General features: G+C 37.2%; 1 protein-coding gene across 4 annotated transcripts in view; it reads right to left on the bottom strand.

The window, feature by feature from the left end:
• The window catches only part of LOC148868423 (Zn-dependent exopeptidases superfamily protein), a 104,305-nt gene extending 88,087 nt beyond the window's left edge, over positions 1-16,218 (bottom strand). Inside the window, exons 1-2 of one of the 4 annotated variants that reach the window (XM_088971256.1) lie at positions 16,026-16,218; positions 12,362-12,726 (exon numbers count right to left, since the gene is read on the bottom strand). In XM_088971256.1, coding sequence (XP_088827382.1) covers positions 12,362-12,697 — 336 coding nt within the window. In that variant the 5' untranslated portion in view covers positions 12,698-12,726; positions 16,026-16,218. Of the gene's footprint in view, positions 1-12,361; positions 12,730-16,025 lie in introns of all 4 variants that reach the window. The other 3 variants (XM_088971257.1, XM_088971258.1, XM_088971259.1) reach the window with 3 other exon arrangements.
• Positions 16,219-17,411: the final 1,193 nt, after the last annotated feature.

Genomic DNA, 17,411 nt, shown 5'->3' with positions numbered 1-17,411 from the left:
CAGTCAGTAAGAAGCAACAGCAGCAGCAACATATCTCTCTCCAATGGCAGATGTGTGTGTGTATAAATGTAAACATTACCTAATATTTTAATCCCAAGGCAAGATCTCTGTCTAATGATGTTATGGATTGACCCGTTCAACCCAACCTAGATTGAGTCGGGTTAATAGGATTAATGTTCAACATGAGTTTCCAACTTTAGTAATTTCAGGTTTCAGGACCCATTGTTTGAATACTAATTAGGGAGGGATATAAATATCAGCACGGGAAAATAAATGAAATCTTCATTTAAAAAGAGGCCTGCATGAGGCTGGTCCTTGCAAGAACTTTAGGAAAGTGTACAAGAGGAAGGTGGTGAAGGATAATGCCAGACTGGCTAAAACAGCATGGGAATTGAATAAAGCTCTGAATGCTTATCTCTGTACTAATCCTTCAAACAACGGTGTTGGAGGGGGAGGTCTTGTGATAGAATATCTAAATCATGGGATCAGTGTTGGCAATACTCAAGATATTGCTGTGTAATCTTTGCTTCCTACTGGAAATGGTTTGGTGATCAATGTCCAAGAAACATTAGCTGGTAGTGGTTGTAGGAAGACAAAATATAGAACTACACCTGCTTTCAATATGTTGGGTGTAATGGTTAAGGTATAGGGCTGTTATTGGATCAGGCAGACCTAACAGAACCAAACCAACCCAACCCCATTATATAGGGTCTAGGTCCGATTACATGCCCTGATTATAATTGGCTTGGTTCTGGGTTTTAATATTTTGCCCCAACTAAATTGGATTGGGATCAGTTTTTCCGTTTCGGTTGTTCCAAACTGATTAGGACCCAAACTACATGCATACATATATGATCAGCAACAAGGAACAAAATTTTATTAATCAGAATATGATTTATGCAATGCAAAGGGCATAGCCAAGTCATCCAACCCTATAATGATATTTATAATTTAGCCCAAAACAGTTGATCTCTATTCACCCCTTGCTTAGTGTTATGGATTTTGTGTAGATTTATGAATTAATTTTGTTTAGATAGGTAGTGGGGACCACAGCACACTTGTTGGGACCCTTTGGAGTGTTTTGAAGTGCCTTTTTTAAGTTCTTTGTACATATTTTTTACTTTAAGTATAAATAATAATGAGAGGGCAGCCAGATCTGATTGTTCTCTCATTCTTTTCGAAATTCTTTATCTCCTCTCTTCTCACAAAAACTCTTCTTTTCTTCATCTTTTTTCTACAGTTTTTTTATTTCTGCAGATTTCTACTTGGTATCTGAGCAGGATTTTAGTTTTTTTCTGTGCTCCCATCATGCAGCCTTAGATCAGCCAACTGCATGATGAGTTAGAGGGCTGATCGAAGACCTCAAAGGTGGCCGGTTTTTTGTTTTTTGTTTTCTTTTTGGTGGATCTAGAACCCCTTGTTGCAGATCTAGGGTTGATCACCAAAATCAGGAAGAAATGGAGAAGGGGGAAGAATCCTGATTGCAGTAGGACTCTTCATTTTTTACCTGCGAAGGAGTGCTCTAGATTTTTTGGAGGCACTAAATAAGATGGAGTGGAAGGCATTAGAACCAAATAATATTCAAATAGAGGTGTGAGAAAGGTATGGGAGAGGTAGGTTTATTATGGCTAACTAAGCTATTTAATAAGAAAATAAAAGAGAAGATGCCTAATGAATGCAGAAAGAGCAGTATGGTGCCTATATTTAATAATAAAGGTGGCATACAAAGTTGTAAAAAACTATTAAGGGATTAAACTTGTTTCGACTGTTGCTACAGTAGTCCGAACAGGAAGAGGAGAAGAAGAAGAAGAAGAAGAAGAAGAAGAAGAAGGGTCTGTCGAAAATCTGATGGTTACCCATTCAGTCGACCCCCTTAATCTATATTAGGTTCTAATCATAGTTACAAAGACAAAAATGACCTTACTTAAGTGTGGGGCAGAGTAACTCTAATAACACTGCCACATAAGCAAGTTACTTAATAAAAAGACTAAACTACCCCTATTCGGCACCTCTTAACACTCCCCCTCAAGTTGGAGAATATATGTCATATAATCCCAGCTTGTTACATAGATAGTTCACTTTCCCTGAGCTTAGAGCTTTTGTAAACAAATCTGCCCACTGGTCATTGGAGCCCACATGTTCTGTATTTATCTCTCTGGCAAAAACCTTCTCTCTCACAAAGTGGCAATCAACCTCTATGTGCTTTGTTCTCTCATGAAAGATAGGATTGGATGAGATATGTAGCAGCTTGGTTGTCACAGTACAATTTCATAGGTTTATCCATGTGAAACCCAATTTCTTGTAGGAGATTCCTCAGCCACACTAATTCAAAGGTAGTGTGAGCCATGGCCCTATATTCGGCTTTAGCACTGCTTCTGGCTACAACCGTCTGCTTTTTCCTCTTCCATGTCACAAGATTTCCACCCAGAAATGTGCAATAGCCTGTAGTAGATCTTCTATCACTCACTGAGCCTGCCCAGTCTGCATCTGTATACCCAACTACTTCAAGTTTTCCTCCTAGTTTATACAATAGCCCACGGCCTGGAGCACCTTTCAGATACCTCACAATTCTAAGGACTACATCCCAGTGAGATATACGAGGGTTCTGCATGAATTGGCTCACCACACTGACTGCAAAGGAGATGTCGGGTCTCGTGATAGTCAGATAGTTCAGCTTTCCCACTAGTTGTCTATACCTTCCAGGATTTTCAAATACTTCTCCTGTATCACTGCTCAACTTAACATTTGGTTCCATAGGGGTCTCAGCCGGTTTTGCACCTAACAGTCATGTTTCTTCCAATAGATCAAGGACATATTTCCTTTGGCACAGATTCACACCTTGTTTTGACCTGGCAACCTCTATTCCCAAGAAATACTTTAATGTTCCAAGGTCCTTTGTTTGAAAATGATTTTGCAGAAATACCTTTACTTTGCCAATCCCCAATTTATCACTAATAAAATCTTCCCAGCTTCTGAGTCATAGTTGAACACTAAGTGATCAACCTGGCATTGCTTCATTCCAAAACTCTTCACCACTTCACTGAACTTCCCAAACCAAGCATGTGGAGATTGTTTTCTTCAGCCTGCACACCTTACCACCCTCCCCCTAAGCAACAAACCCAGGTGATTGCTCCATATATACCTCATCCACTAGATCACCATGGAGGAAGGCATTCTTTATGTCAAGTTGAAGGAGAGGCCAATCATACATAACTGCCAAGGAAATTAGGACACGAACGGAACCAATTTTAGCCATCGGTGAGAATGTCTCCATATAGTCCACACCATACACCTGTGAGTAACCTTTAGCAACAAGTCTGGCCTTCAGACGCTCCACACTACCATCTGGCAAGTATTTCATAGTATACACCCATTTACAGCCCACAGTATGCTTCCCAGGTGGAAGAGTAGTAAGTTCCCACATTTGAGTATGTTGAAGAGCAGAAAGTTCCTCCTCCATTGCCCGCCGCCATCCAGGTGAACTAAGAGCTTCTTGAACATTGTTAGGTAGGGAAATAGAAGACAAAAGTGAAACAAACTGGCGATGTGATGCAGAAAGACGAGATAATGAAGCAAAATTGGAAATGGGATGGAGTGTGGAACTACGTTTACCTTTCCGTAAGGAAGAGAAATGGCAAACTTACGGCACTTATTGTCTATGTGGATGATATGGTAATTACAGGGGATGATCAGGAAGAGATTAAAAGACTAAAGGAGGTTTTGGTTGCTGAATTTGAGGTCAAAGATCTGGGCCAACTGAGATACTTTCTTGGGATTGAAGTTGCAAGATCCAAAGAGGGCATCTATATATGTCAGCAGAAATACATCATTGATCTTCTTCAAGAGACAGGCATGATGGGGTGTAGGCCAGCCGATACTCCAATAGAACAGAATCATGGTGTACAGGTGTCAGTAGGAGAGGACTACCTTGATAAGGAAAGATACCAAAAGCTAGTGGGGAAGTTGATTTACCTGTCCCTCACTCGCCCTGACATTGCTTATGCTGTACATGTTGTCAGTCAGTTCATGCACACTCCTAAAATCCCTCACATGAAAGCTATGGAAAGGATCCTCAGATATTTGAAGTCTTGCCCGGGGAAAGGAATTCTGTTCAGGAAAAACAGTAAAATTGAAGTTGAAGGATATACTGATGCAGATTGGGCTAGCTCTGTTGGGGATAGGAAGTCTACTTCTGGGTATTGTACCTTTGTTGGAGGAAATTTAGTTACATGGAGGAGTAAAAAACAGAATGTGGTTGCTAGATCTAGTGCAGAGGCCGAGTACCGAGCTATGGCTCATCGTGTTGCTGAACTCTTGTGGATTAAGATCCTGCTTGGTGAACTTAGAATAAAGATTGAGTGCCCTCTCAGGTTGTACTGTGACAACAAGGCTGCCATCAACATTGCAAATAATCCAATGCAACATGATAGAACGAAACATATTGAGATAGACCGTCACTTTGTTAGAGAAAGAATTGTCTCAGGAGAACTCAGCATTCCTTATACTCCCTCCGAGATGCAGATTGCAGATGTTCTGACTAAAGGGCTAGCTACAGTGAAATTCGTGGACTAACTTGGCAAGCTAAACATGATTGACATCCATGCTTAGCTTGAGGGGGAGTGTTGGTTCGGCTGTCTTAATTTGTATGTTTATCTTTGTTGGGTCTTAAGTCATTAGTTATTGGGCCTTAGTTACTGGGCCTAATCTTATTTAGTGTTTATTTTGACTAGGTGTCCCATCACTAATCAGGGGCATTCTTGTCTATTTATGTAACATTATGTAATGTCCTTATATATGATAGATTAGGGCTGGCTGAGCATTATTCTGCCGCCCATCTCATTTTTTCTTCTTCTTCTTCTTCCTCTTCTTCTCTCATTCGACAGCCCTATTTCAGCAAACAAATAATAATAGGAGCGCAAATGAGAATACACTTAGGATTGGACTCATTGGAGACCAAGAGATAATGCAATGTGACCTTTCCCTGTACCTTGGTTCAATAATTCATAACAAGTGAGAGGTTGAGGGGGGTGTTAGCCATAGAATAGAGCTGAGCATGATGGCAAAAATGGAGGAGTGCATCCAAAGCCTTATGTAACAAACAAATACCACTTAAATTGAAAAGAAAATTTTATAAAACAATTGTAAGGCCAGTTATGTTGTATGGAACAGGATGTTGGGTAGTCAAGAAACAACATCCAAAAAAATGTGGCAAAGAAGTGTACTTTGGGATGAATGAGTGGAAAAACTAAGAAGGATAGGGTTAAAAATGAAGTCATTTGAAAGAACAAGTAGCTCCAATAGGTGATAAAATGAGAGAAAGTAGACTAAGAAGATTTGGCCATGCGCATAGAAGACCACCAATAGCACCCATAAGAAGAATTGATATGTTGCAAGTTCAAAAGGCTAGAAGGTCTAGGGGTAGACCAAAAAGCACATGGGTCAAAATAGTTAGAAATTATCTAAGTTCCCATAACAATGGATATGGCATTAAACAAAACGGAATGGTGAAACAGGATTTATGTTGTCAACCCCATATAGTTGGGATAAGGTTTGGATGATGATGATGATGAAGGTTAGCATTCGCCCTTGTGAATATTTGAAAGCAACCTTCATTTGAATAATAATAATAATAATAATAATAATAATAATAATAATGGACATGATTTGTAGTTTGGGTATGTAGAGAAAATAAAGGGTAGTTTTGTAATTCTACTGCATTTTATTATTCCTTCCTGTACTGTAATAGGTGTGTACATTACTGTACAGCTCTTTTATTTTCTCTGTAAGGACAATCTTGTCTATTCACTTGAGTATAAATACATCTTTTCTGGGTTGGTTCGATTAGATTGATCAACTCTAACAGATCTGGACTTGTGTTTCTCTTCTAGCTCTTTCATCTTCTCACGAACTGACATGGTATCAGAGCAGGCTGCTCTTTGATCCATTTCTCTTCTTTCCTAAATCAGTTTGAGAGCTATTATCATTGTCGATTGGTTCTGGACTGTTTTGATCTTTCCAAAGACCATTTCCCTATGTTTTGCGCATCTAGTAAGAGAGATTTCATTGGATCTCTCTTATATGACATCAGTTTGCAATAAGATTTGAAAGGAAGTGTCACCGAACCCTCCTCATCATATTCTGAAATTTTTATTGAGATCCGAGAAGCTTTCAGAGAGATCTATACATCTCCTTTGGGCGGATGCATCCAGACTTTCCCTTTCTGGACTGTATATCCAGTTTTCTCCTGTTGCTGGATCTTGGACAATTTGTGACTGTAAGAGGTTACTTTTCTCTGTTTTTGACTCTCTTAAATTTGATTACTGCTTATCTTGCTTCGATCAGTTTTTATTTTGTATTCTTTTCGACATGGCTTTGGAAAAGAATGAAACTATTTCTGTCAAGTTCGATGGGAGCAACTATGCTCTCTAGAAGTTCCATTTTTAGTACTTTGTTGAGGGGAAAGGTATGTGGGGTTATATTGATGGTTCCACTTCCATGCCTGACACCAGTGATGTCAAAGGGCTGAAACAGTGGAGAACTAAAAATGCTCAGGTTACTTCATGGATACTTGGCTCTATTTCCATGGATGTTAGTATTCTGATGAGAGGTCTCAAATCAGCCCATGACATGAAAGAGTACCTTGAAAATGTATATCAATAATCGAATATGTCTAGGCAGTATCAAATTGAAATTGATATCTTCTCCTATGTCCAAGGGGAGAAGCGGATTCAAGAATACTGTGGGGTTTGTGAATCTTTGGAGTTTGGACTGAATATGAACTGGCCCATTTTGGGGATTTGTCTACAGATTGTTGTGTAAAGACTACGAAGAAACATCTCAGCAAAAGAAAGACCATGCACTTTTTGATGCACCTCAAGCCCAATTATGAGACTCTACGCTCTAGTATACTCAGCAGAGAGCCAATGCCTGATCTTGATGCAATTCTTGGAGAGTTGTTAAGGGAGGAAACTCGTCTTCTTAACTTGTCTACACTTGATCATAAGAAAGAACGTGGGATTGATACAATGTTTTTGGCTACCAAACAAAAAGGTAAGAAAGACTTCTCAAAGATGCAGTGCTGTGACTGCAAAGAATATAGTCACGTGGCATCCCACTGCAAGAAGAAAAACTTGTGTACCTACTGCAAACAGCAGAGACACATTATAGTGGAATGCCCAACTAGGCCTCCCAAGAAAGGACAACATAAGGCTTATCAGGCCTCTGTCAACCATATTATTACTGCTAATGGCGATTCTATACCTGTATGTGATTGTGATGATTTATTTTTGTCCACCTCCAAGTCCAAACCCTTTCATCTTCCCAAAACCTTCTTCGTACCTAAGTTGACTACTAGTCTTATCTCTATTGGGCAACTTGTTGATGATGGTAATAATGCCTTATTTACTCGTGATGGTTGTTTTATCCAGGACCAACACAGTGGGGAGCTGAAGGGGAAGGAGCGTAGACTTGGAAAGTTGTTTGCTCTGGAATTCAAGAATAAGAGAATTTCACCAGACTCCCGTTTGCTATCTATTACTCCTAATTCTTTTATTTCCTCTTGTAATATGTGTGGCACTTATGACACAGACGTTTGGGTCACACTCATGCTAAAAATTTGGATTACTTATTTTCTTCTGGTTGTTTGCCTATGACTACTTCTTCATTTAAGAATGTTGATAAATCATGTTTAACTTGTTGCTATAGTAAAAGTCATGTTTTACCTTTTCCATCTTCTACTAAACATGCATCTATACCTTTTTACCTCATTCACAGTGATGTGTGGTCGTCTCCAATTATTTCACGCTTAGACTATAAGTATTTTGTGTTATTTATTGATGATTGTACTCGACACTATACTCCTAGTTCTTCTATTTCCTAGTTCTTCTATTTACCTTTTCCATCTTCTACTAAACATGCATCTATACTCCTAGTTCTTCTATTTCCTTCGAAAGAATTCAGAAGTTTTCTCCATGTTTAACAACTTTCATGCTATGGTAATGACTCAGTTTAAAAGTACTATAAGCATTTTGAGGTCAGATTCAGCGGGAGAGTACTATGATGGTTAGGATGGTGAGTTTCAAACATATCTTAAACATGGTATTCAGTCCCAGAGATCTTGTCCCGATACTCCTCAACAGAATGGAGTATCAGAGCACAAGAATCGCCACATTGCTAGTATGCTAAGATCCTTGATTCAAGACTCTCATGCTCCCCTTACCTTCTAGGTGGAGGCGACTCGCATTGTTGTTCACCTTATCAATGTTCTTCTTACACCTATTCTTGGAAATTCTTCTCCTTATCAATCCTTATTTCATCGCCCACCAAACCTATCCATACTTCGTGTCTTTGGACGTGTTTGTCTTGCCCATCTCCCTCCCCATGAACGCACCAAGCTAACAGTTCAATCAGTTATGTGTGCATTTATGGGATATAGTATGGAACACAAAGGACTCCTTTGTTATGAACCCAAAGTCTACAGGTTGCGGATTTCCCGCAATGTCATCTTTCTTGAGAACCTTTCGTTCTTTGAACATATTACTAAATTGCCTGCGCCATCCATTTCTATTCTACATAACTTTGGCTCTACAGGTGACTCTCCTACTTCATTTCAGCCACTTGAGATGTATTTCAGGAAGCATCTAGTTCGCCCATCGCCTATGTCTCCTCCACTTCCAGCAACAGTGACTGGTCATTCCTCTTCATCCATTACTATTGTAAGTACAGACAATGTTTTAAAATGCGGAGGCGTGACACGAGGCGTTCCACTACCCAGAGGCGTGAGGCATAGTTCAGAACGCAAGAGGCGTAAGCCTCCCAAACACAAGGAGGCGTAAGCCTCCTCAAGAGGAGGGGGGTTAGGAGGAGGATGAAGAGGAAGGGAGGATCTCATTTTTTTCTTTATTTTTAATAAAAATCTTTTATATTAAGAAGAATAAAGATGCATAACATTAGTTCAAAGGAGGGCCAAAGGGGCAAGGGGCAAACCACTTTCTTTCCCCTTAACTTTTCTTCCCTTTCCTTTCCTTTCCTTTTTTCTTTTTCTTTTTTTTTTCTTCTCTTTCTTTTTCTTTCCCTTCCCTTTCTTTTCCTTTCCTTTTTTTCTTTTTTTCTTTTTTTTTCTATCTTTTTATATCAGATGTGCATGAGGCACATGAGGCGAACGCCTCTAGCACACCTCATAAGAAAAGCGCAAAAGGCATACACCTCTTGCACCTGAGGGGTACTCCTCGGAGGTGTCAGCGCCTCGCCTGGAGGCGTACGCCTCCCATGCCGCCTCTAGGCATACGCCTCCCACACCTTTTAAAACACTGAGTACAGATTCTCCTCCTGAGGATTTACCTTCATCTATTCCTTTGCGTCAGTCATCCCATATTTCTCGTCTACCTGATCGCTATGGCTTCTTTTCTAGTCATAGTTCTTTCTCAGTTGTTTTGTCATCCAGAGATATTTCTAAGTCTTACAGCCAAGTCGTAATAGTTAAGCATTGGAAAGATGCTATGGATTCAAAGGTCCAGGCTTTATTGGAGAATGATACATGGGGTCTTGTCTCTCCTCCTCCAGATGCCTCCATCATTGGTAGCCAATGGGTTTACACCGTGAAACTCAAATCAGATGGTACTTTGGACAGATATAAGGCCCATTTGGTTGCTCAAGGCTACAAGCAAGAGTATGGAATTGACTATGATGAAACTTTTGCTCCTGTGGCCAAAATGACAACAGTCTGTTTGCTACTAGCCATTACTGCTCTTGGACAATGGACAGTTCACCAGATGGATGTCAAGAATGCCTTCCTCCATGGACAATTACAGGAGACAATTTATATGAAACCACCTCCCAGCTACTATGACAACCCTCAGTCTCCACGAACTTGGTTTAACTACTTCCGTACAATAGTGTTGCAGGTAGACCTGTTCATGGTTCGGGTGGCCCGACGGGCCGGCCCGACCCCCGGACGAGCTTGAACATGCTTATAGGGCCGCCGGCTTAAATTCAGGCCAAAAAGCCCGGCCCGCAATAAATTCAAGTTGAGCTCGAGTTTTGTCAAAATAGCCCAGCCCGACCTAATATTAAACTTAAAATTAGTTATGTGATTATGTCCATTTGAATAAATTTTTTTATTTAAGAATGTAAAATTGTGTTTTAAAATATAAAAGAAAGGGAAAAATACCATCTTGTAGGCCCATTGTTCATTTAAATAGAAAAAAAAAATACTATCTGAATTTTTATTTCTAATTTGAATAGGGAAAATTGTTTTTTTTTTTTCAATTAGGTCGGGCTTCGGGCTCGGTCTCGGGTTTCGGGCTTTTTACCAGGGCCGGACTCGGGCTCGGGCCTAGTATATTTTCATTAGTGACAAATGAAAGTCCGGCTCGAGCCCGGCCCGGCCCGGCCCATGAACAAGTCTAGTTGCAGGTTGGTTTTCAGCAAAGTGCTTCAGATTAATCTCTTTTCACTCTTAAGAGAGATCAAGGGTTGACTCTTCTTTTAGTTTATGTTGATGATATCCATATCACTAGAGATGATGTGGATGGTATTAATAAACGGAAACTTCTGCTCAGTCACTCCTTCAAAATGAAAGATCTTGGGCCAATGACATACTTCCTTGGGCTTGAAATTCAAAGATGTCATCAAGGTTATTTTGTCAACCAATAGAAATATGCCTCTGATTTGGTGACTCTTGCTCGCTTGACTGACTCCAAACAAGTTGATACACCTCTTGAGCTTAACTGTAAGTTGAGTAAGGATGAGGCTCCCTAATGCTACTCTATATCAGCATCTTGTAGGTAGTCTTATCTACCTAACCATGAATATACCGGACATTTCCTATGCAATTTAGATCATGAGTCAGTTTGTATCTGCTCCACTTCAGCCTCACTATTCAGTAGTTCTTCGGATTATTCGTTATGTCAAGGGCACATCATCACATGGATTATTTTTTCTCATCCTCTTCCTCCACACAACTCCGAACTTATGTGGATGCCGATTGGGCTGGTTGCCCTGACACTCGTCGCTCTACTAATGGCTGGTATATATTCTTTGGTGATTCCCTAATTTTTTGGAAATGCAAGAAACAATAGACGGTTTCCAAGTCATCTACTGAAGCCAAGTACAGAGCCATGTCCTCAGTATGCAGTGAAATAGTTTGGCTTAAGGCGCTACTTCATGACATGGATATTGATCACTCATCTGCTATTCCTTTGTATGTTGACAACATGAGTGCAATCAAGATTATATCCAATCCCGTATTCCATGAGCGTACTAAACACATTGAGGTAGATTGTCACTTCATTCATGATCTTCTCCACATGGGCACATCTCTCTCCCACATGTTTCATCGGGTCAAAAGCTTGCGGATCTATTCACCAAAGCCATGACCAAATCCCGACATAATTTTCTTGTGGACAAACCGATGCTTATACCCAGCATCATTTTGAGGGGGGGTGTAGAGAAAATAAAGGGTAGCTTTGTAATTCTATTGTATTTTATTAGGGCCCGTTTGGTGCATCTTTCTGTGCGGTCTTTTGGCTGTTTACAAGCTGGGAAGACCGATTTTTGGTTTATTCCCATTTGGCTCATGGAAGATCTAGCTTCCAAAAGACGGTGCACCGAAAAGACGCGAGAAGCCCATTTCGGGCTGATTTCGAGAAGCTTCAAATGAAGCTTCCCGCATCTTTCACGTTTTAATCTCGTGCGGAAAGATGCGGGCAGACACACGGAAATACGCACATCTGCCAAACTGTCTTCGGGCTGCCCAGATCTTATGTCAAAAGCTCAATGCGTCTTTTGACTGTCAGAACTACAAGAAGATCTTCTCAAAAAGATGCACCAAACGGGCCCTTATTCTTTCTTGTACTGTAATAGGTGTGTACATTAGTTTCTCTGTAAGGACAATCTTGTCCATTCACTTGACCTTAATAAAAATACATCTTTTCTGGGTTGGTTCGATCAAATTAATCAACCCCAACAGATCTGAACTTGTGTTTCTCTTCTAGCTCTTTCATCTTCTCACGAACTGACAAGTCAGTTGTGGATCTTTTTTATTATGGGTTTGGGTTGGGTTTGCAGGATTCTATTTCTTTCTTTTTTATGATTTTCTAGGCCTAGATGTTAGTAGAGCTCAGGGTTTAGGGAGGGTATAAGGTTAGGATCTGAGATGGGTCACTTGCTTTCTTTTTTTGGTGATTTATTATAACCTGAGGATGTACCTTATCTTTTAATAAAATTTCTATTTACTATCAAAAAACAAAGAAAAGAGAAGCTGTGAAAAATGAACCAGCGAAATTATTTAATTTACATGATACAAGAGAGAAGTAATGATTGGAAAACTAAAAAAAAGGTAATAGAATCAATAGATGCAAACCTGCAGTGCAAGATCGAGAGCATCAGAACCAACAGGATGAGGACCTAGTTCAGTCAAAGCCTTGACATGCTCCATGGCCTGTTGCTCTGAAAAACCCCTTTTGCCTGCCTGGTTGGCATTAAGAGGCCTAGGCATATTTTCAAACTGATAATAATGAACACCCCAAGAGCAATTAAGGATCACTGCAAACAAGGCCAGCCATAAAAATGCCGACCTTTTTGGGCTTTCTCCACGTTCATTTAAATAGAGGGCCTTATCAACTGTAGTTGAATCAACCGTTTCAGGATTTAATAATGGCTTTGACGTTGATGAAGAAGTGGTGGACCTTCGGGGCATTATTTCTTTTGTGTTCAATTAAGAATCACCTGCTGAATACAGATGAAAAGAAAAACCAAAGCCATCAAGTAATACTAAACCAACAGAGAAAATCTTTAAGAAGATGAGATACAACTAAAGAATCAATTGATATAGATAACTTCTCACACTAGAAGCCTTCAACCAACAAAGCAGCGCAGGACCTACGCTTTCATTCACAGTATATGTGAAGTAATAAAATATTAAACCAACTACATTATATTTGTATATCTGAGCTTACTCTTAGTAGTTTAGCTTTAGTAGTAATTAAGCACATGCATTGCACATGAGAAATTTTTCTTCATATTAATTACTTGAATTTTAGATATACCATAGTTAAGATAGAAATTGAAAATTAAAAAAAGTAACATATGATTAAAAATAAACTTAATGCTTGTAGCAAATAACAATTATTATTATTATTATTAAATTTTGTATTGCATTTTTATCATAAATAAAAATAACTTTTATTTTAAAAATTATTTTTATTTCATATGATGAATATATAACATCAAAAATGTTCTCAAATGTTTTTGACAAAATTTTGTACATTTTCATTTTTTGTGTTCTATCTTTTCTTAAATATTTATTATTCAATTATGATATCATGAGTTTCTTTGAAAAGTTGAATGATTAGTTTTAAATTAGGGAAATTATAGTCAGAGCCGACTGTACATTTAAAATTAAGCTACAAGTTGGCCCATTAACCAACAAAACTCTAACAATCAGCTCTACATTTCAAATTATAAAAACCTTCACCATGCCATCAGAGGCTTATGTGGTTGTTTCCAACATGGGACTCTTAATCCATATTGGACACAACAAAAAGCTTATACCAAAATTGCCCTTTAATGTTGGGTGATTAGAAAATAAAAAAAAGGGTTTTAGTTTCTCTCTCTCACTCCCACTCTTACTCTCACTCTAACTCTCACTCCCACTCTTACTCTCACTCTAACTCTCACTCACTCACTCTCTCAATCTCCCTCACACTCTCTCACTCTCACAATCATCTTTATTTGTTCAACAACTGTGTGATTTGAAAATAAATAAAAATGGTTTTGGGTTTCTATATATCAATTTCTCTCATTCTCTCTCTACCTATCGTTCTCCCTCAATCTCTCTCATTCTATTTCTCAATCAATCTCTCATTCTCCCTTAATTTCTATCGTTCTCCTTCAATTTCTCTCTCACTCCCTCTCTCGTTCTTTTTTTTTATTTTCTTATACACTTATGTGGTATTAATTAGATTGTATAAAAGAGCATGAGACCAACTTGGTATGGTTCAAAAATCATTACACCTATTTGATAAAAATTCACAAGAAACTCTTGGCTATGTAATTTACACAAATTGGAGAATGATAGAGATTGAGGGAGAGAGAAGGAGATATTGACCGAGAGGGAGAATGAGGGAGAAGAATGAGAGAAAAAGAGAGATAGGTTTTGATTTGGCTACAGACCGAAGCTGGAAGAGTGGGAGAGACAGAGGGAGCGGGAGATCGAGAGACGACTGTGAGAGTGAGAGAGAAAGGAGGGAGATCGAGAGACAGAGGGAGTGTGAGAGAAACTGAACACCTATTTTCGGTATTGGCTTTTTGTTGTGTCCAACATGGACTAAGAGTCTCATGTTGGCAACAACCACATAAGCCTCCGATGACATGGCAGGGGGGGTTTATAATTTGAAATGTAGAGTTGGTTGTTAGAGTCTTGTTGGTTTCTGGACCAACCTGCAACATAGTTTTAAATGTACAACCAACTTTGACTATATTTTTCCCTTTAAATTATAGATCTCATTTACATTATAAAAAATGTTTTTTACTCATCACACTTAATTTTTGTTTGTCTTTGGTATCATTTGACTCAATACACTAACCCACCATCTAAAAAGAAAAATATTTTGATTTCAAAGTTGACATTAAATTTTTGTATTGCATTTCCATCATTGATAAAATTATTTCTTATGTATAAAACTTATTTTTGTTCAATATAATGAATGCACGATATTAGAGATGTACCCAATATTTTATTTTTTATATATATAACATTAGAAATGTGCCCAAAATTTTCTTTATCTTTTTTTTAATACTTTTGTGATTCTTTGTATTTTCTATTATTAAAAATTTTATTAATTGATTATGGCATCATTTCATTTATAGGTGGATTTTAAATTTGGCAATCCATTTTCACCATTAATAAAAATACTTCTTACATTTCCTAGTTATTTATTTTAATTTTTATTATTTAATTATGGCATTATTTATCAATCCATTTGACCCCAAATGGTCAAATTGCTTGCCCACCACCGGGAGGGAAGAAAATGGTTTTGTTTTCAATTTACTTTTCAAAATATTTATTTTTATACTATTAAAATTAATATTATGGATTTAATTACAAGAACTTAATGATGAAAAAAATGTATCTTAAATATAGGATTTAATGTGAGAGAATAGGAAAATATTTTTATTTCCAATTGATTTTAAATTTTACATTCCATTTTCATCATTAGTAAAAATATTTCTTATTTATCATAACTATTATTGTTTAATATGTATGTTAAAAAATGTTTCTAATTTTTTTAATTTTATTATTTAATCGTGACAACATGGATTAGCCCATTTGACCCAAAATGATTTAATTTCTTACTACCACCTAGATGAAAACACCATTTTTTCTAGGTAGATTTTAAAATTATAAGGTTTTATGTTATTGGAATTAATTTATTAAGTATGGATTCAATTAATAGAACTTAATGATTAAAAGAAACAAAACTAAATTAAATGTATAAATCAATGAACATAAATACAAGTTAATATTTAATGAGAGAGAATTGAATGCATTGAATATCTTTAAATTACCTCTTTTCAACCCATTTAATATTAAGAAGTAATTATCTTATTTGCCCTCAGTCTTTTATTAATAAATTTAAATATAGCGGGATAAAATTGCCATCCGTACTTTTTACAGTAGTATAGATGTGTTATTTTATCAAATCATTAAGACCAAACAAAGAAAATAAGAAACAGATTTTAAGGATACCAAAATTCGATTAAGCGCTTCGTTAGAAACGTGAAGAGTCGACTCGGTGATGTAGATTAAAGACGCAGGTACCAAGATAAAACGGAAAAAGACAGAGTAAAAGAAAAGACGAAAAGGGACGAAAATAAAGTCGAGAGCTAAGAAAAAAGGGTGCAGCAGAGAGCAAGTGAACAAATAATTAGTTGAAAAAATGAAACGATACATACAATTTTGAAAATAGAAAGAAGCCGAAATATGAAGCTCAAAATAGTAAGATGGAAAAGGGAGAGAGCATTACCTATCCGCGTCGATAGTTTGACTCTGGAAGTTCGGAGGGTGAGAGCAGTGGAGGAATCGACACTTCTGATTCGGAATTTCGGAGTTCTCTGTATGACTACAGTCTACAAAGATCACAGATGGACTTAAAATTAATGTTAAATGACAACAAAACCCCTTGACTGTTTGTATCTGTAATTCTGTATCTGCTGCGCGAGTCCAGTAGCGGACTTTAATGCCTATTTTATTCAAACGTTTTTGTTACGTTAGATAGAAATTATTTTTTATTTTATTATTTTTCAAAATAATTAAAATTAAAAAACAATAAAAATATAAAACATAAATCATTCCTAACTCCCAAAATGTTTAGGTTTTTTATTTTTATTATTTTTAATTTTAATTATTTTGACAAAGATAATAAAATAATAAATATTTTTTGTCCAACGCAACAAAAAAAATTTGAATAAAAGGCACATTAATTGGGAAATGAACACAGCTATTAGGTGTTCAGTCACTGTGTTTACCTAATGTACTACATCCGGAGTTGTGTAACACAGCTATTAGGTGCTCACTCATTGTGTTTACCTAACATGCCTACTACAGTTGGAATTAAAAAAGTTTAACAGGCTTTCTTAAAGATTCTTACATGATAGATTGTAATTGGGGTTTCGGTTGTTTATAAAATAAAGAAAAACGATCGAATTGAACTAACTCAAACCGATTTGATCAGTTCAAAAAAAATAAATTTCGAATCAGTTCTGATTTATATGTGTGTAAACTAACAAAAAATGCCTAAGTTCAATTTGGAAAGAATACAAATACAAATATATACAGTATAAATACATATAAAATAATATAAAATACAAAGTTTTACACTCCACATATTATAGGTAACGTAGTATCATGTATTTTGGGCCTAATATCATTTTAGTCTTCGAACTTCAAAACGTATTAATTCAATACCTAAACTTTTAAAACATGTCTGTTTAATCTCAATCGTTAGTAATCCGCCACTGACTCTGATCACACCATTGACTTCAACTAAAGTCGGGCTTGGGTTGGTTTCAAATGAAATGAAAACTTCTTTTGCAAGAGACATTAAATGTTGTGTTTAGTCTAATTTTCTTTAAAAGAACTAGCAATACAGGCATTAAATGTTGTTTTATACTGCTCTAACTTTTAACCTCTCTATCTCAATGGATTTTAAAATTCTATTTACGATCTAATCAAAACCATGAACTCCTTTTTATCATTGTTGATTGTTGAATAGAGAGGTTAAAATCAAGCCCAATGTAGATTTCTGATTTTCACTGCAAAACTATAAATATTCAAAAGGACAAAAAATCTCACTCTACACACCAATGCCCACCCATAAATTAGCATCAATTCCAAACTGACATCCACTCCA

Source organism: Nelumbo lutea, chromosome 2 (assembly GCF_056320005.1).
Source record: "Nelumbo lutea isolate HS-2025 chromosome 2, American lotus-T2T, whole genome shotgun sequence".
NCBI classification, from domain to species: domain Eukaryota; kingdom Viridiplantae; phylum Streptophyta; class Magnoliopsida; order Proteales; family Nelumbonaceae; genus Nelumbo; species Nelumbo lutea.
This window is presented reverse-complemented; position numbering and strand designations above follow the sequence as displayed.